Source organism: Engraulis encrasicolus, chromosome 6, assembly GCF_034702125.1.
Source record: "Engraulis encrasicolus isolate BLACKSEA-1 chromosome 6, IST_EnEncr_1.0, whole genome shotgun sequence".
In the NCBI taxonomy this organism is placed as follows: domain Eukaryota; kingdom Metazoa; phylum Chordata; class Actinopteri; order Clupeiformes; family Engraulidae; genus Engraulis; species Engraulis encrasicolus.
In genome coordinates this window covers 52,135,180-52,147,679 of record NC_085862.1, presented here as the reverse complement: position 1 = coordinate 52,147,679, position 12,500 = coordinate 52,135,180, and the positions used below count along the sequence as shown (strand labels likewise).

At 46.3% G+C, this 12,500-nt stretch overlaps 1 protein-coding gene across 1 annotated transcript in view; it reads left to right on the top strand.

The window, feature by feature from the left end:
• The window catches only part of LOC134451446 (homer protein homolog 3-like), a 92,044-nt gene that overhangs the window by 68,650 nt on the left and 10,894 nt on the right, over window positions 1-12,500 (top strand). The window contains exon 7 of the mRNA XM_063201916.1: window positions 4,333-4,489. Coding sequence (XP_063057986.1) covers window positions 4,333-4,489 — 157 coding nt within the window. The remainder of the gene's footprint in view (window positions 1-4,332; window positions 4,490-12,500) is intronic.

The window sequence follows — 12,500 nt, the reverse complement described above, 5'->3', positions numbered from 1 at the left end:
TTTCAGAATAGGGATTTAGGGGATGTAGAAGAGTAAGGTATATTCTCCGTGCTCCTGCACTTCACAATCTGGTGCGTCATGGGAGAGGAATAAGTTCAAGTAGAAAAGAAAGTCTCCGGCGCATCTTCAGATGGATACTTTTCTCCTTTATTGGGAGCAGTGCCAAGACTAACATTTTGACGTTGCTGTGTCTTCCTCAGAGGGCTTTAGGGGGAATTTCTGGGACTTTATAAAGTGTACAGTAAATCCCTTGTAATTCGATCCTAATGCCATGCTGAAAATGGTTGCTACTGAATGAACCGTACCAGCAGAGAGAGAGAGAAAAAATACTTCTGCGTCTCTTTGATCTTAACTGTAATGCCTATTCAGTGTCATACTCATTTGTTTGCGTCCAGTCACAATTTCATTTAAACATTTTATTCATTTGCCGTTCTCTCTGACATTGTTGATGGAGCATATTAAATGTCACAGTAATTTGCAATGATTCACATTAAGGCTTGTATTGTCGTTGCAAGAGAAATTTTGTTAAAAAAAAAATTAAATTATATAAAAAACACGAAAAAGGAAAGAAATGGGTATGTCATTAAGAGGAGAAACCCGTTGAAAACAGGATGTGCTTTGTGTGACATCTCTATATGGTACCATCTCTGACGTCACCGACACTCCACTATGCCCTTCGCAGGCTCCGGCACTCTGTACTCTTCTGCTGCGAGTGTGAATGGATGTCGGGGCCCGAGGGGTAATTTATAATCACTTCCTAATAGGATTAGTCACAGGTAGATGGGCTCAGCTCCATTCACAGGTGCATTAGTGCTAACAAAACACACACACACACACACACGGACTCACAGGCACAGACACACACACATGCATAGACACACACACACACACACACACACACACATACACACATACACACACGCACGCACGCACGCACGCACGCACGCACGCACGCACGCACGCACGCACACACACACACACACACACACACACACACACACACACACACACAGGATGGAGATGCTCTCAGGGTGAACCTACAGCCCATTTTACCCACCACCACACACACACACACATACACACACCACCACCACTACCATTACCACCGCCAGCCAGCCTATTCTGTGAGAATGCACTTTGGCTTAGAGCACTCTGCAATCTTAAGTATCACACATATACAATATGCACACACACATCTTACTCTTATGCGCAAACACACTCTTAAGCTTTCTCTCTTTCTCTTTCTCTTTCTCTTTCTCTCTCTCTCTCTCTCGCTCTCTCTCTCTCTCTCTCTCTCTCTCCTGTGAAATCAATTGTAGATTAGGTCGGAGTCCAGTGGGGCAAATGAATTTAATTGCATCTGGTTGTTTTCTCCCTGGGGCTCTTTCATTAAGGTTGTAGTTAATGAAATAAACAAAATGATAAAACGGATTAGTGGTGTACAGTACACACCTCTCTCTCTCTCTCTCTCTCTCTCTCTCTCTCTCTCTCTCTCTCTCTCTCTCTCTCTCTCTCTCTCTCTCTCTCTCTCTCTCTCTCTCTCTCTCTCTCTCTCTCTCTCTCTCTCTCTCTCTCTCTTACACACTTACACTGCCACACCTTATCAAATCATAGGAGACAGAGAGCTTGTATGCATATGCACGCGTACACGCACACACAAACGCAAATGCTGAATTGTTTGTCTCCTCTGATTACATACACCCTTACGGTCAGCGTTGTGTGGATTGGGAAGGTCACGCTGCGATGAGCTTTGAGCTCCCAGAAATAGATAGCGGACCCTCTAACAAATCACACACACACATGCACACACACGCACGCACGCACGCACGCACGCACACACACACACACACACGCACACACAATTGCACGCACACATGCACTCACGCACTGTGCATACACACACACACACACACACACACACACACACACACACACACACACACACACACACACACACACACACACACACACACACAGTCGAGATAGATTGTGGACCCTCTAACGAATCATAAAAACACAGACACAGACACAGACACACACTCACACACTCACGGTCGAGATAAATTTTGGACCCTCTAACGAACACGACACACACACACACACACACACACACACACACACACACACACACACACACACACACACACACACACACACACACACACACACACACACACACACACACACACACACACACACGCTGGTCAGCAATTAATTCTCTGTCCCCTTGACATTGAGGATCATGGTTTAAAAAAAAAACACTTCATCGCAATGTGGTTCTCATTTCCCAGACAGTCCTTATAGCGATCAATAGACATGAGCAAGGTATCACTAATAGAAAAGGACAAGGCCAACCCAGTGAAAGAAATCATGTGCTATTTTTAAAACAGATGAAGAAAAAAAATCAATGTGACTTCTCTAACTGCCATAAAGCAAAATACAACAATATCACTGCTGATGCAATATAAGCAGGGTTGGGGAGTAACGGATTACATGTAACGGCGTTACGGTAAAAGAATACAAAATCAATGTAATTGTAATCCGTTACATTACAAGCAAAAAAATATGTATTCAGATTACAGTTACATTCAGTGGGAATGGGGATTACTTAACAGGATTACAATTCTTGCGAAATTGCGTCTTTGGTCCCTTTTATTTATTTAATTATTATATTAACTGATTTATTTATTCATTTATTGTTATGCCGCGGCTTGTATGTTGTGATTTTTGGTTTTATTCACAAAATACAAAGTGTCCCAACTTTTTTGGAATCCGCTTTGTATGTTTCATCAGTTTTAGCACGATCTCTCTGCAACACGGTGTAAAAATATAAACTCTTCCTTGATTAATTGCACAAAGCAAGTGTTCAAATTAAAGGATGTAGAGTTTTATTTCGGAAATTTGTACACAAACCTTTTGCAATTTGACGATATCTCAGCATCGGTCAGGGAAACCGCTTCTACTCCATTTTTGCATTTTTCGCCGAGCTGTGATCAACTTGTTGTTGACCGCTGCTCTCTTGTGGCGGTTTCCGTGTACTGCAGAACGTTTGGAAATGACACGCAGGATGTTTTTGAGATGGATTTTTTTTTGTGTGTCAGCGTGGAGAGGGCTTTGAATTTGATGCATCAGCTTAATTACCTCAAAACAATAATTCTGCTCGACTTTAACAACTGATATGTTGTCTGTACATAATGCTCTACCTTATTAACATATTGGATGTTTTGAAAATGCCACAATCAATGCATCAATGCATTTGCTCCATAGGGAAACTTACAAAGAATACCACGACGATCTGAATACATTTTTGAAAGAGTAATTTGTAACTTTACCGGATTACATTTAAAAAGTAACTTCCCCAACCCTGAATATAAGACAAACAATGCCACAAACAATGCCACGGAGCTACTATAAAATATTATCCTAATGGTATAAACAAAGTCATTGCATTGCTGACATTAAACAAACAAACAGGCACACCTATAAACTACAAACAGAGTAACTGTCACTGAAGAAACAAAAAACTACTGTAGGAATGACAGCGCTGATGTCATATGAAGAAACAAAGAGACAATACAGCTCTCATGAAAATATCAACCATAAACAAACACATGCCATAAAGAGACTCAGGGAGTGTAGCGATGTTTCCAATGCCAGGCTGTCGGGCTACGTGACTAGAGTAAGTAAATGGATAAAAACATCACCTCCTAGATGAACACGGCCTGGTACATGACGTTCATTATGAGATTGTCCAAAAACATGATTATTTCAAGTCAACAATGCCATTTTTGTCTAATTATTTATTTCAAAATTCAGTGATTGTGTTTTGTATTGATTACAGTTAAACCAAACAATGAAGTATAAACAGACTGATTGAATTGGTTTGATGAAACAAATCAACAAACATAACCAATGGGAGCGTATGATTGTCAATCAGTGGTGAACTTATATCTGTCTGTCTTTATGAACAGTCTGTCTGTCTGTCCTGTATGAATGTGACTCTTGGTATTACTGTCTCTTTATCTGTCATTCTATTTGTCTGTCCATCTGTCTGTTTTTCTGTCAGTCTGTCCGTCTATCTGTCTGGCTGGCTGTCTGTGTATCCATATTTCCTATTTGTGTGTGTCTCTCCGTCTGTCTGCCCGTCTGTCTGTCTGCCTAGCTCTATGGGACTCCTGATCTGACATCTGTCTCTCCCTCTGTGTATCTGTCTGTCCCTCTGTCTAGCTGTCTGTCTGTTTGTTGGCCTTCCTGTCTGTCTCTCTGTCCGACTATTCTGTGGTTAGGTGCATCTCTCTGACTGTCTGTCTGTCCATGTGTGCATGTCTGCAGGTCCATCTGTGAGATCAACATGGAGGCTGAGTTGTTCACGCTGCAGGACAGCAACGCCAAGCTGGTGGCAGCACTACATGAGGCCAACACCAGCGTGGAGCAGTGGAAGAAGCAGCTCGCAGAGTACCAGGAGGAGACCGAGAGACTACGGGAACAGGTGAGGGAGGGAGAGAGAGAGAGAGAGAGAGAGAGAGAGAGAGAGAGAGAGAGAGAGAGAGAGAGAGAGAGAGAGAAGAGAGAGAGAGAGAGAGAGAGAGAGAGAGAGAGAGAGAGAGAGAGAGAGTGTGTGTGTGTGTGTGTGTGTGTGTGTGTGTGTGTGTGTGTGTGTGTGTGTGTGTGTGTGTAATAGAGATAGGGAGGTTATCATGTCAGCATGTGTAAAGGTGTAGATACATTAGTTTCACAATGCTTCACTTCCATACCAATAAAGCTATCTTGAGTTGAATCGAATGGAATTGGATTCCATTGAATTTTAATTTGACAAAAGACCAGGTGGGTGGGTGGGTGTGTGGGTGAGAGGTTGAAATTGCGATTGATAGATTAGATGAGAACAATGTAGAGGAGGAGAGGCAGGTGTACTCCACATGAGAGCTTAACAAACAGACTTGGACACAGGGAGAAGGAGAATGAGAGAGTGATGAGATGGGAAAGGGTGGACGGGAGAGAGAGAGAGAGAGAGAGAGAGAGAGAGAGAGAGAGAGAGAGAGAGAGAGAGAGAGAGAGAGAGAGAGAGAGAGAGAGAGAGAGAGAGAGAGAGAGAGAGAGAGAGAGTTGAGAGAGAGAGTTTTTTTTATTAGTCAGTAGAGTACTGTTCTAGTTCCGCTGTTGAGACAAGGGGATTGCGAACTGTATTTAATACAATAGGCACTAAGGCCCACTTGAGATGAGAGGAGTAATTGAGTAGTATTCCACTGAGGTTGTTCACTAAAGGAAACAGCTAGCAATCACTGAAGGGGTGGACAGAGCTGGACAGAGGTGTGAGCGTGTGTGCGTGCATCTTTTGAGTGTGTGTGTGTGTGTGTGTGTGTGTGTGTGTGTGTGTGTGTGTGTGTGTGTGTGTGTGTGTGTGTGTGTGTGTGTGTGTGTGTGTGTGTGTGTGTGTGTGTGTGTAGTGAAAACCTGGAGGATGGAAAGAAGAAGATGCAGAGAGAGGGATAGCGATGGAGGAGGAGGAAGAGGAGAAATAGAGAGAAGAAGATAGAGAGGGAGAGGTAGAGAGATGGCGTAGGATCGGGAGGGAGATAGAGAGAGATAGAGGAGGTGGAGAGAAAGATAGAGAGAAGGATGAGGAGATAGAAAGGGAGGGAGAGAGATGAGGAGATTGAGACCGATAAAGAGGAGGAGTAGGAAAATCTTGAGGGAGATGGAGAAGAAGGAGATGGAGAGATAGAGGGGAGGAGGTAGAGGAGGAGCAGGAGGAGATGGAGCGAGAAGGACAGAGATATATAGAGAGATGGATAGAGAGGAGACGTGGGTGAGGGTGGTATAGAGAAGAAGGAGGAGGAGATAGAGAAGGAGGGAGTAGGCGTGTGAGAGGGAGGGCAGGGAGTGAAAAGGCAGAGATTTGAGAAGCAATTTGTTTTGGAGAATGAGATGGACAGAGAGGGAGAGCGAGAGAGAGGTTGTGAGGATGTGCAGAGAATAAACGATGGGCAGAATGAAAAGTGTGCCAGAGAAGTGCAAGACAGACGGACGAAAACACGAGGGGAAAGTGAGAGACAGATGCTGAGAGAAGAGGAGAGACTGGTGCACAGACTGGTGTGGTGTGAATATGCAGTCTGATGTGATATGGGCAGTCATGGGTGAGCGGTTAGGGCGTCAGACTTGCATCCCAGAGGTTGCCGGTTCGACTCCCGACCCGCCAGGTTGGTGGGGGGAGTAATCAACCAGTGCTTTCCCCCATCCTCCTCCATGACTGAGGTACCCTGAGCATGGTACCGTCCCACCGCACTGCTCCCCATGGGGCGCCACTGAGGGCTGCCCCCCTTGCACGGGTGAGGCATAAATGCAATTTCGTTGTGTGCAGTGTGCAGTGTTCACTTGTGTGCTGTGGAGTGCTGTGTCACAATGACAATGGGAGTTGGAGTTTCCCAATGGGCTTTCACTTCGCTTTCATATGTGATGTGGTGGGTATAAAGTGTGTTGTATTTGTTTGTTGTGTGTTGGTGAGGAGTATGGCGTAGTGGATTCCGGTGGGTACGGTACGGTGTGCTATTGCATTACATTGCATTACATTGCTCCTCGATAAGCTATTCTATGGAATGGGAACGTTCAAGTTTCAAGTTCAAGTTTCTTTTGCCATTTCAGCAGTATAGAAATATAGTTGCTAAGAATGTATGCTGGTGTGCCCACAAATGCAACAATACAAGCAGACAAAGCAAAGCTATGGGGGGCATGAAAGAAAACAAAAGGGGTTGGCACATAAATATCGGGAATGACACATGCAAAACATTGAAAAGTGCAATGAAAACATTGAGAGCATTGAAAAGTGCATTGGTTTTACAGAAAACACTCAATCTTCCTCCCGCAAGTCAGAAAATGCACTGATAAACACAGCAAGAAGCGTGTGAGAAGCAGAATGGAAAGAGATTGTGTGTGTGTGTGTGTGAGAGAGAGGGAGGGAGTGAGAAAGAGAGGGAGAAAGAGAGAGGGAGGGAGTGAGAAAGAGAGAGAGAGAGAGAGAGAGAGAGAGAGAGAGAGACAGAGAGAGAGAGACAGAGAGAGAGAGAGAGAGAGAGAGAGAGAGAGAGAGAGAGAGAGAGAGAGAGAGAGAGAGACTGTATTGATGTTCTGGTGGACCTTGGGTGCTATCATACCTCAGGCTTTCCATGGCCGACAGTGAGTTACGTAACATAGTGTACACACTATGCAACATTATAAAACCAATGTGCCACAGGGAGAGTAAGTCTTTACCTCAGAATCGATCTGTTGCTAGTCATCCTTTTCTCACTTGCCATCTGATTGAAGGTAAGCTGATCATCTCAGGAAAAAAACATGCTTGTTAAAGTAACCCACATAAAGTGTTCCCCATTTACATAGTAATCAGACAAGCAAATAGAGTAACCATATGCATGCATGCACACAAACGCACACACTCATACATGCATACACACAAAAACGTACATGGACGCACGCGCACACACGCACACACGCACACACACACACATACACACACGCACACACACGCACACACACGCACACACACGCACACACACACACACACACACACACACACACACACACAGCCTTGCATAGGAGCGGTTAAAGGCCTCCAGGCATGGTGATGGGGCCCGGCCGGCCTGGGTGATTTGTAAACACAGCATGCACGCTGCTGGGTGGAGCGCTCCTCCTGAGGTCCTTATACGGCTGCCTCTTTATTGAGGCGTTCTGTTTCCATTTTGCACTCCGTCTGCCGCCGTTTTCTCGGGCAAATTGAGGGAATTTGCTGGGAGAGAACGGCTTAAATGGCAACCGCTGCCGCTGCTGCTGCTGCTGCTGTTGCATCATGTTGTGGAGAGATAGACTGCAGGGCCCTCCAGTGCCCATGCCCTGATGTGGAGGGAGAGAGCTAGGCAGGCAGACACACAGACGGACAGGCAGGCATACAGACAGGCATACAGACAGGTAGACAGTCAGGTAGGCAGTCAGGCAGGCAGGCAGGCACACAGGCAGGCAGGCAGGCATAGACAGGTAGACAGGTAGACAGGCGGACAGGCAAACATATAGGCAGATAGGCAGGCAGACCGTTAGGCCAGTGAGCAGGCAGGCAGGCAGGGACAGAGAGAGTTAGGCAGGCAGGCAGAGAGACATGCAGGCAGGCAGACAGGAACAGAGAGAGGCAGGCAGGTAGACAGGGGTGGAGAAAGACAGGCAGGCAGGCAGGCAAGCACACAGTAAAAATGCAGTGTTATTTCAAGTACTTTGGGACCTAATGCAATACAGAAGAATTTAAAATAGATAAATATGGTAAAATAGATAGTGTTAAATGAACACTGCATTTGTCAGTTCATGCAGGAAGTTGCAGTCAGTCAGCCAGGCAGGCCGGCATGCAAGCAGGCAGGCAGGCAGGCCGGCATGCAAGCAGGCAGGCAGGCAGGCAGCTCCCTCTGTGCGTCAAACACACATAGCTTCTAATAAAATTGCACACTTCGCCCTCATTGTGTGAATTAATAAAAGCAGGAAAAAAACTCTTTCATCTAGTGCCTTTGAGTGTGGGAACTAAAATATATATTTCAGTCGAGAAATGATCTTTGTATGTGTGTTCCCTTTGTGTGGTTTAGTTTAGTTGCCGTGGTGACTGGAGCAGCCAATGCTGACGTCCTATTGATAGGGCTGAACTACCCAATCTCGTCCAGCTAAACCAGACTGCTTGTGGATTGGGATTAGGGTTACCGCGCGGTCACACCGCCTGCGTTGAGCGCGTGGAAAGATGCGGAAGTAATTGACTTTGTATGGGAGAGCAGGCGGCAGAAGCGTTAAAAGCTGCAAAGCGTGCCTAGAGTCAAAAGCGTCAAAAGCCAAGGGCGTCAGAAGTTGAACTTCATCTAAAAATAGGTAATGAGCCCGGCGGCGGCAGGCATCAGCCAATGGAATGGCTGTTTTTCTAAACACGAGCTTCGGTTGGTCGAGATTCTTGGTAGAACGCTTCAAGTTGAATCTTTTCCCTCGTTCCCTGACCTGTGCTTTCCAGGCAGGAGTCAGCAGCGTTTTAGCTCTTTCAACGCTGACGGTGTGACCGCAGCATAACGGTAGGGACACATAGGAGGCGAAGCAAGCGAAGCGAAGAGAGGCGAAATCCAACCGTCATCAGGTTGTCGCAGCGAATCAAATGGAATGGAACAGTTATGTTGTTGATTTGATTGGGCCGCGGCAGGTGAATTCGCTCCTCATTTGCATAACATTAAACTTTCTTTAATCATTTCATTTCGCTTCGCTCCTGTTCGCTTGCTTTCGCTTGCCTTCGCCTTTGTCCCTACCGTCAGGGGTCAAACATACCAAAGCCGAACGGAACGGTCGCGGGACGAACGTGGTCTTTCTGCTTAGTTTCGGCCGGTGTGTTTTTCTCTGCCTTTCACACTGACCGCGTCGGTGTGCGCGGTCAATCCTGTTCAAACCCCCCCCCCACAGCCAAAGCTAGCGGGCTACTTTGTCATTCATTTGAATGAGACACCGCCGGTCGACGGCGTGAAAAATACGCTCGAGTTTTATTTTCCAATTGCAGCACGGCGCAGAGCCGGTCCCCGCGCCACTGACGCCCAACTACCGCCGGTTGGTGTGTAAGGACAGATATGTTTCAATGTATTTTCACAGACGCCGGTAAAAACCGCGGCCGTTCCGCGACGCTTTACCGCCCTAGTGTGCAAGACCCCTAAGGGTTAGGGCTATGATAACAATCTACTGGATATTTATTTTTGACAATACAACTCATTTCGACAGAACATAGGGGCTACTGGGGATGTTTTTGTGTACGCGTTTTGTGTACACCAAATCTTACTCACTATGCTAGCAGGCTACTTGATGCTTATTTCAACAGAACACAGGGCCTATGCGTCAGCCTTCACCAAAGGTTACAGGCACTGTAGAGCTGCAAAGTCATAGCCAGGTGGTGCAGAAATAGGCCAGCTCTCCAGGGGCGGAAACAAACGGGACTGGAGGGCATTTTCAGGACGGGGGGACCTATACAACTGCTGCCCCACTTCTGTAAGACAAACGACCGCGGGGATCTTCGAGAATATTTTGGGGGTGCATATCCTCTCTCGCCCCTCCCTCCACACCGATCCCCCCCGTCAGCAACTATTGAACTGCAGACCTTACTCTCTCTATCTCTCTACCTCCTTGGTAAGGTTGTCAAAGGCGGTGCAGTGCTGTAGCAAATCCCCTTCTCCCGTTACAAATGCCAGAGTTCTAGAAGTGTTCCCATCGATTCTATTCTATTACATTGCTTCGGAACACTGTGAAATTCTAGAACAGTGATAATCTCTTATTGCATTGCGTAGTCTCTTGTATGGCAGCAGCAGGAAGGGACACTTACTGGGACACCACAGACATGTGCAAAAGGAGAACACTTGCTAGAGAGCTAAAGAAGAACACTTAGGTTGTGTGCTCAAGATGAAAAAAAAATCACTTAGTAGAACACCAAAGAAGGACACGCAGTCGAAAGTGCTCTAAAGAAGAACACTCAGTACACTCAGTATAACTCAGAAAGCCAGCATAAAAAAAGAAGGCAAAGAAACTTTCTGAAGAACAACTCACAGAAAGGTTCTAAAGAAGAACACGTGGATGTATGCAGGCATAGTGCATAAAAGAAACACACACACACACACACTCTCTAAAATGTTCAGCTGAAAAGCCTCCATTCCCTTCTGCTCATGTTAGACCTTGAACAGCTCAGCTCTGCAGGTGCCTGTTACTAGGGTCTATTGTGTTATCTTGCCTATTTCAGAATTGCAGGCGTTCTCAGCCACCGTTGTGAGTGGAGTGAGGCAAAATCTCCAAGGCCTTGCATCAGTTGAGGGAGGTACTGTACGTGTGCGTCTACAGGGTGGCCGGGTGTGAAAATACTGCCTGGAGGCATTAAATCCCACCCCATTTAAACTAAATTCTATTGATTTCAATGGCCATATACCTACAGAAAAACCCACCCAATACCTTTTTTAAAGACGGTTATCCTACACAGCATTGCAGATGGTTATCCTACACAGCCCCTTAATGGGTGGGAAACCGTCCAATCTGGCAATATTGTACGTGTGTCTCTCACCCACTGATGAGTATTGCTCTTGCTGTCTGTATGTGAAGGCCATGTCTATTGCAGCTTGTTGAGTGTGAGAGAGGGTGAGATGGCTGGGGACACACTGCTGCTAGAGCTCCATGCTGATTGCGTTGGGACCCCCTGCAACCCCCTGCTGCTGTTTTTCTCCCGGCCTGTTGAGGCAAGCCTGGAGGTATCACAATCACAATCACCCTCATCATCCTTGCTAGACACACACATGCCCGACCAAACCCAATCTAAGTATCCAACCACCCCTCTTGAAGCTGATCCTCGCGTCACTACCACCATCATCCTTCCTAGACGCGCACATCCATAACCACCATCCCCCCAAACTCCCCCAACCAATCTAGCTATTGAGGCATGCCTGCGTGTATCACAACCAACATCACCATCCTCGCTCGACACACACATCCCCAACCCAACCTACATAGCTGTCCACATAGCTGTTGATGCAAGCTTACAACAACCACCACCACCACCACTATCATCTTAGCTCGATGCCAGCCACCCCCTTCACCCAGCTGTTCAGGCAAGCCTGCAGATCTCACCACAGCCATCATCGAAGAAGGACACACACATCCTCAGCCTTACCACCCAACCACCCCCCTGAGCCTGCCTGCCCCAGGCTCCACACCTCCTCCCTGGGTATTGAGGAAACTGCAGAGAAGCCAGGCAGGCAGGCTCAGACATGCCTTACAACAGTGCTTAGCAAACTTTTTTTTCTGCTGGGACTCGCTTTTGGATCTAAGAATATTTTTGTGACCCCCGTCCCCCATCACATTCCAAATGGCAAACTTTTTTTGGTCCACTAATGTTGCGATCATAGACCTGTACATATCTGTTTATGGATATTACGCAAGCCTTTCCTTCTGAGACCCCACGCCCCAGTACCTCCACGACGAAAAAGCTCCCGACCCCGTTTGGGAGCCCTTGCCTTACAGCCTGAGCAGGGCTGGCAGGAGATGTACCAGATTGAAAGATGATAGATTCGGCAAGAAGATCCTTCGATGACAAGCCCCTGTCTGGATCCATGATAGCAGGAAAGACATCCTGTAATCCGCCTTTATGCAGTGCAGACACACTGGTAACACTGAGGTCTACAACAACAGGGTAATATAATCATTATGAAGCCTGTAAGAGTCAGGTTTAAGGCAGCCCCCTAACATTTCAAAGTTTAAAGCATTATCATTCATGGGAATAGATATGTATTTGGAGTCATGAATCATGATCTTCCTAAAGCCCCAAATCCCTATGCCCATTTACCGAAAATGAGAAAGTGGAAGTATGACTCTTCTCGAGTGTTTAGAGCATTATGGGTATACTACCAGACACAGTCTGCCTGGCATTATAGAACCTGTCATAAATATTTCACGTAATTATTGTGGAACTATTTTAACAC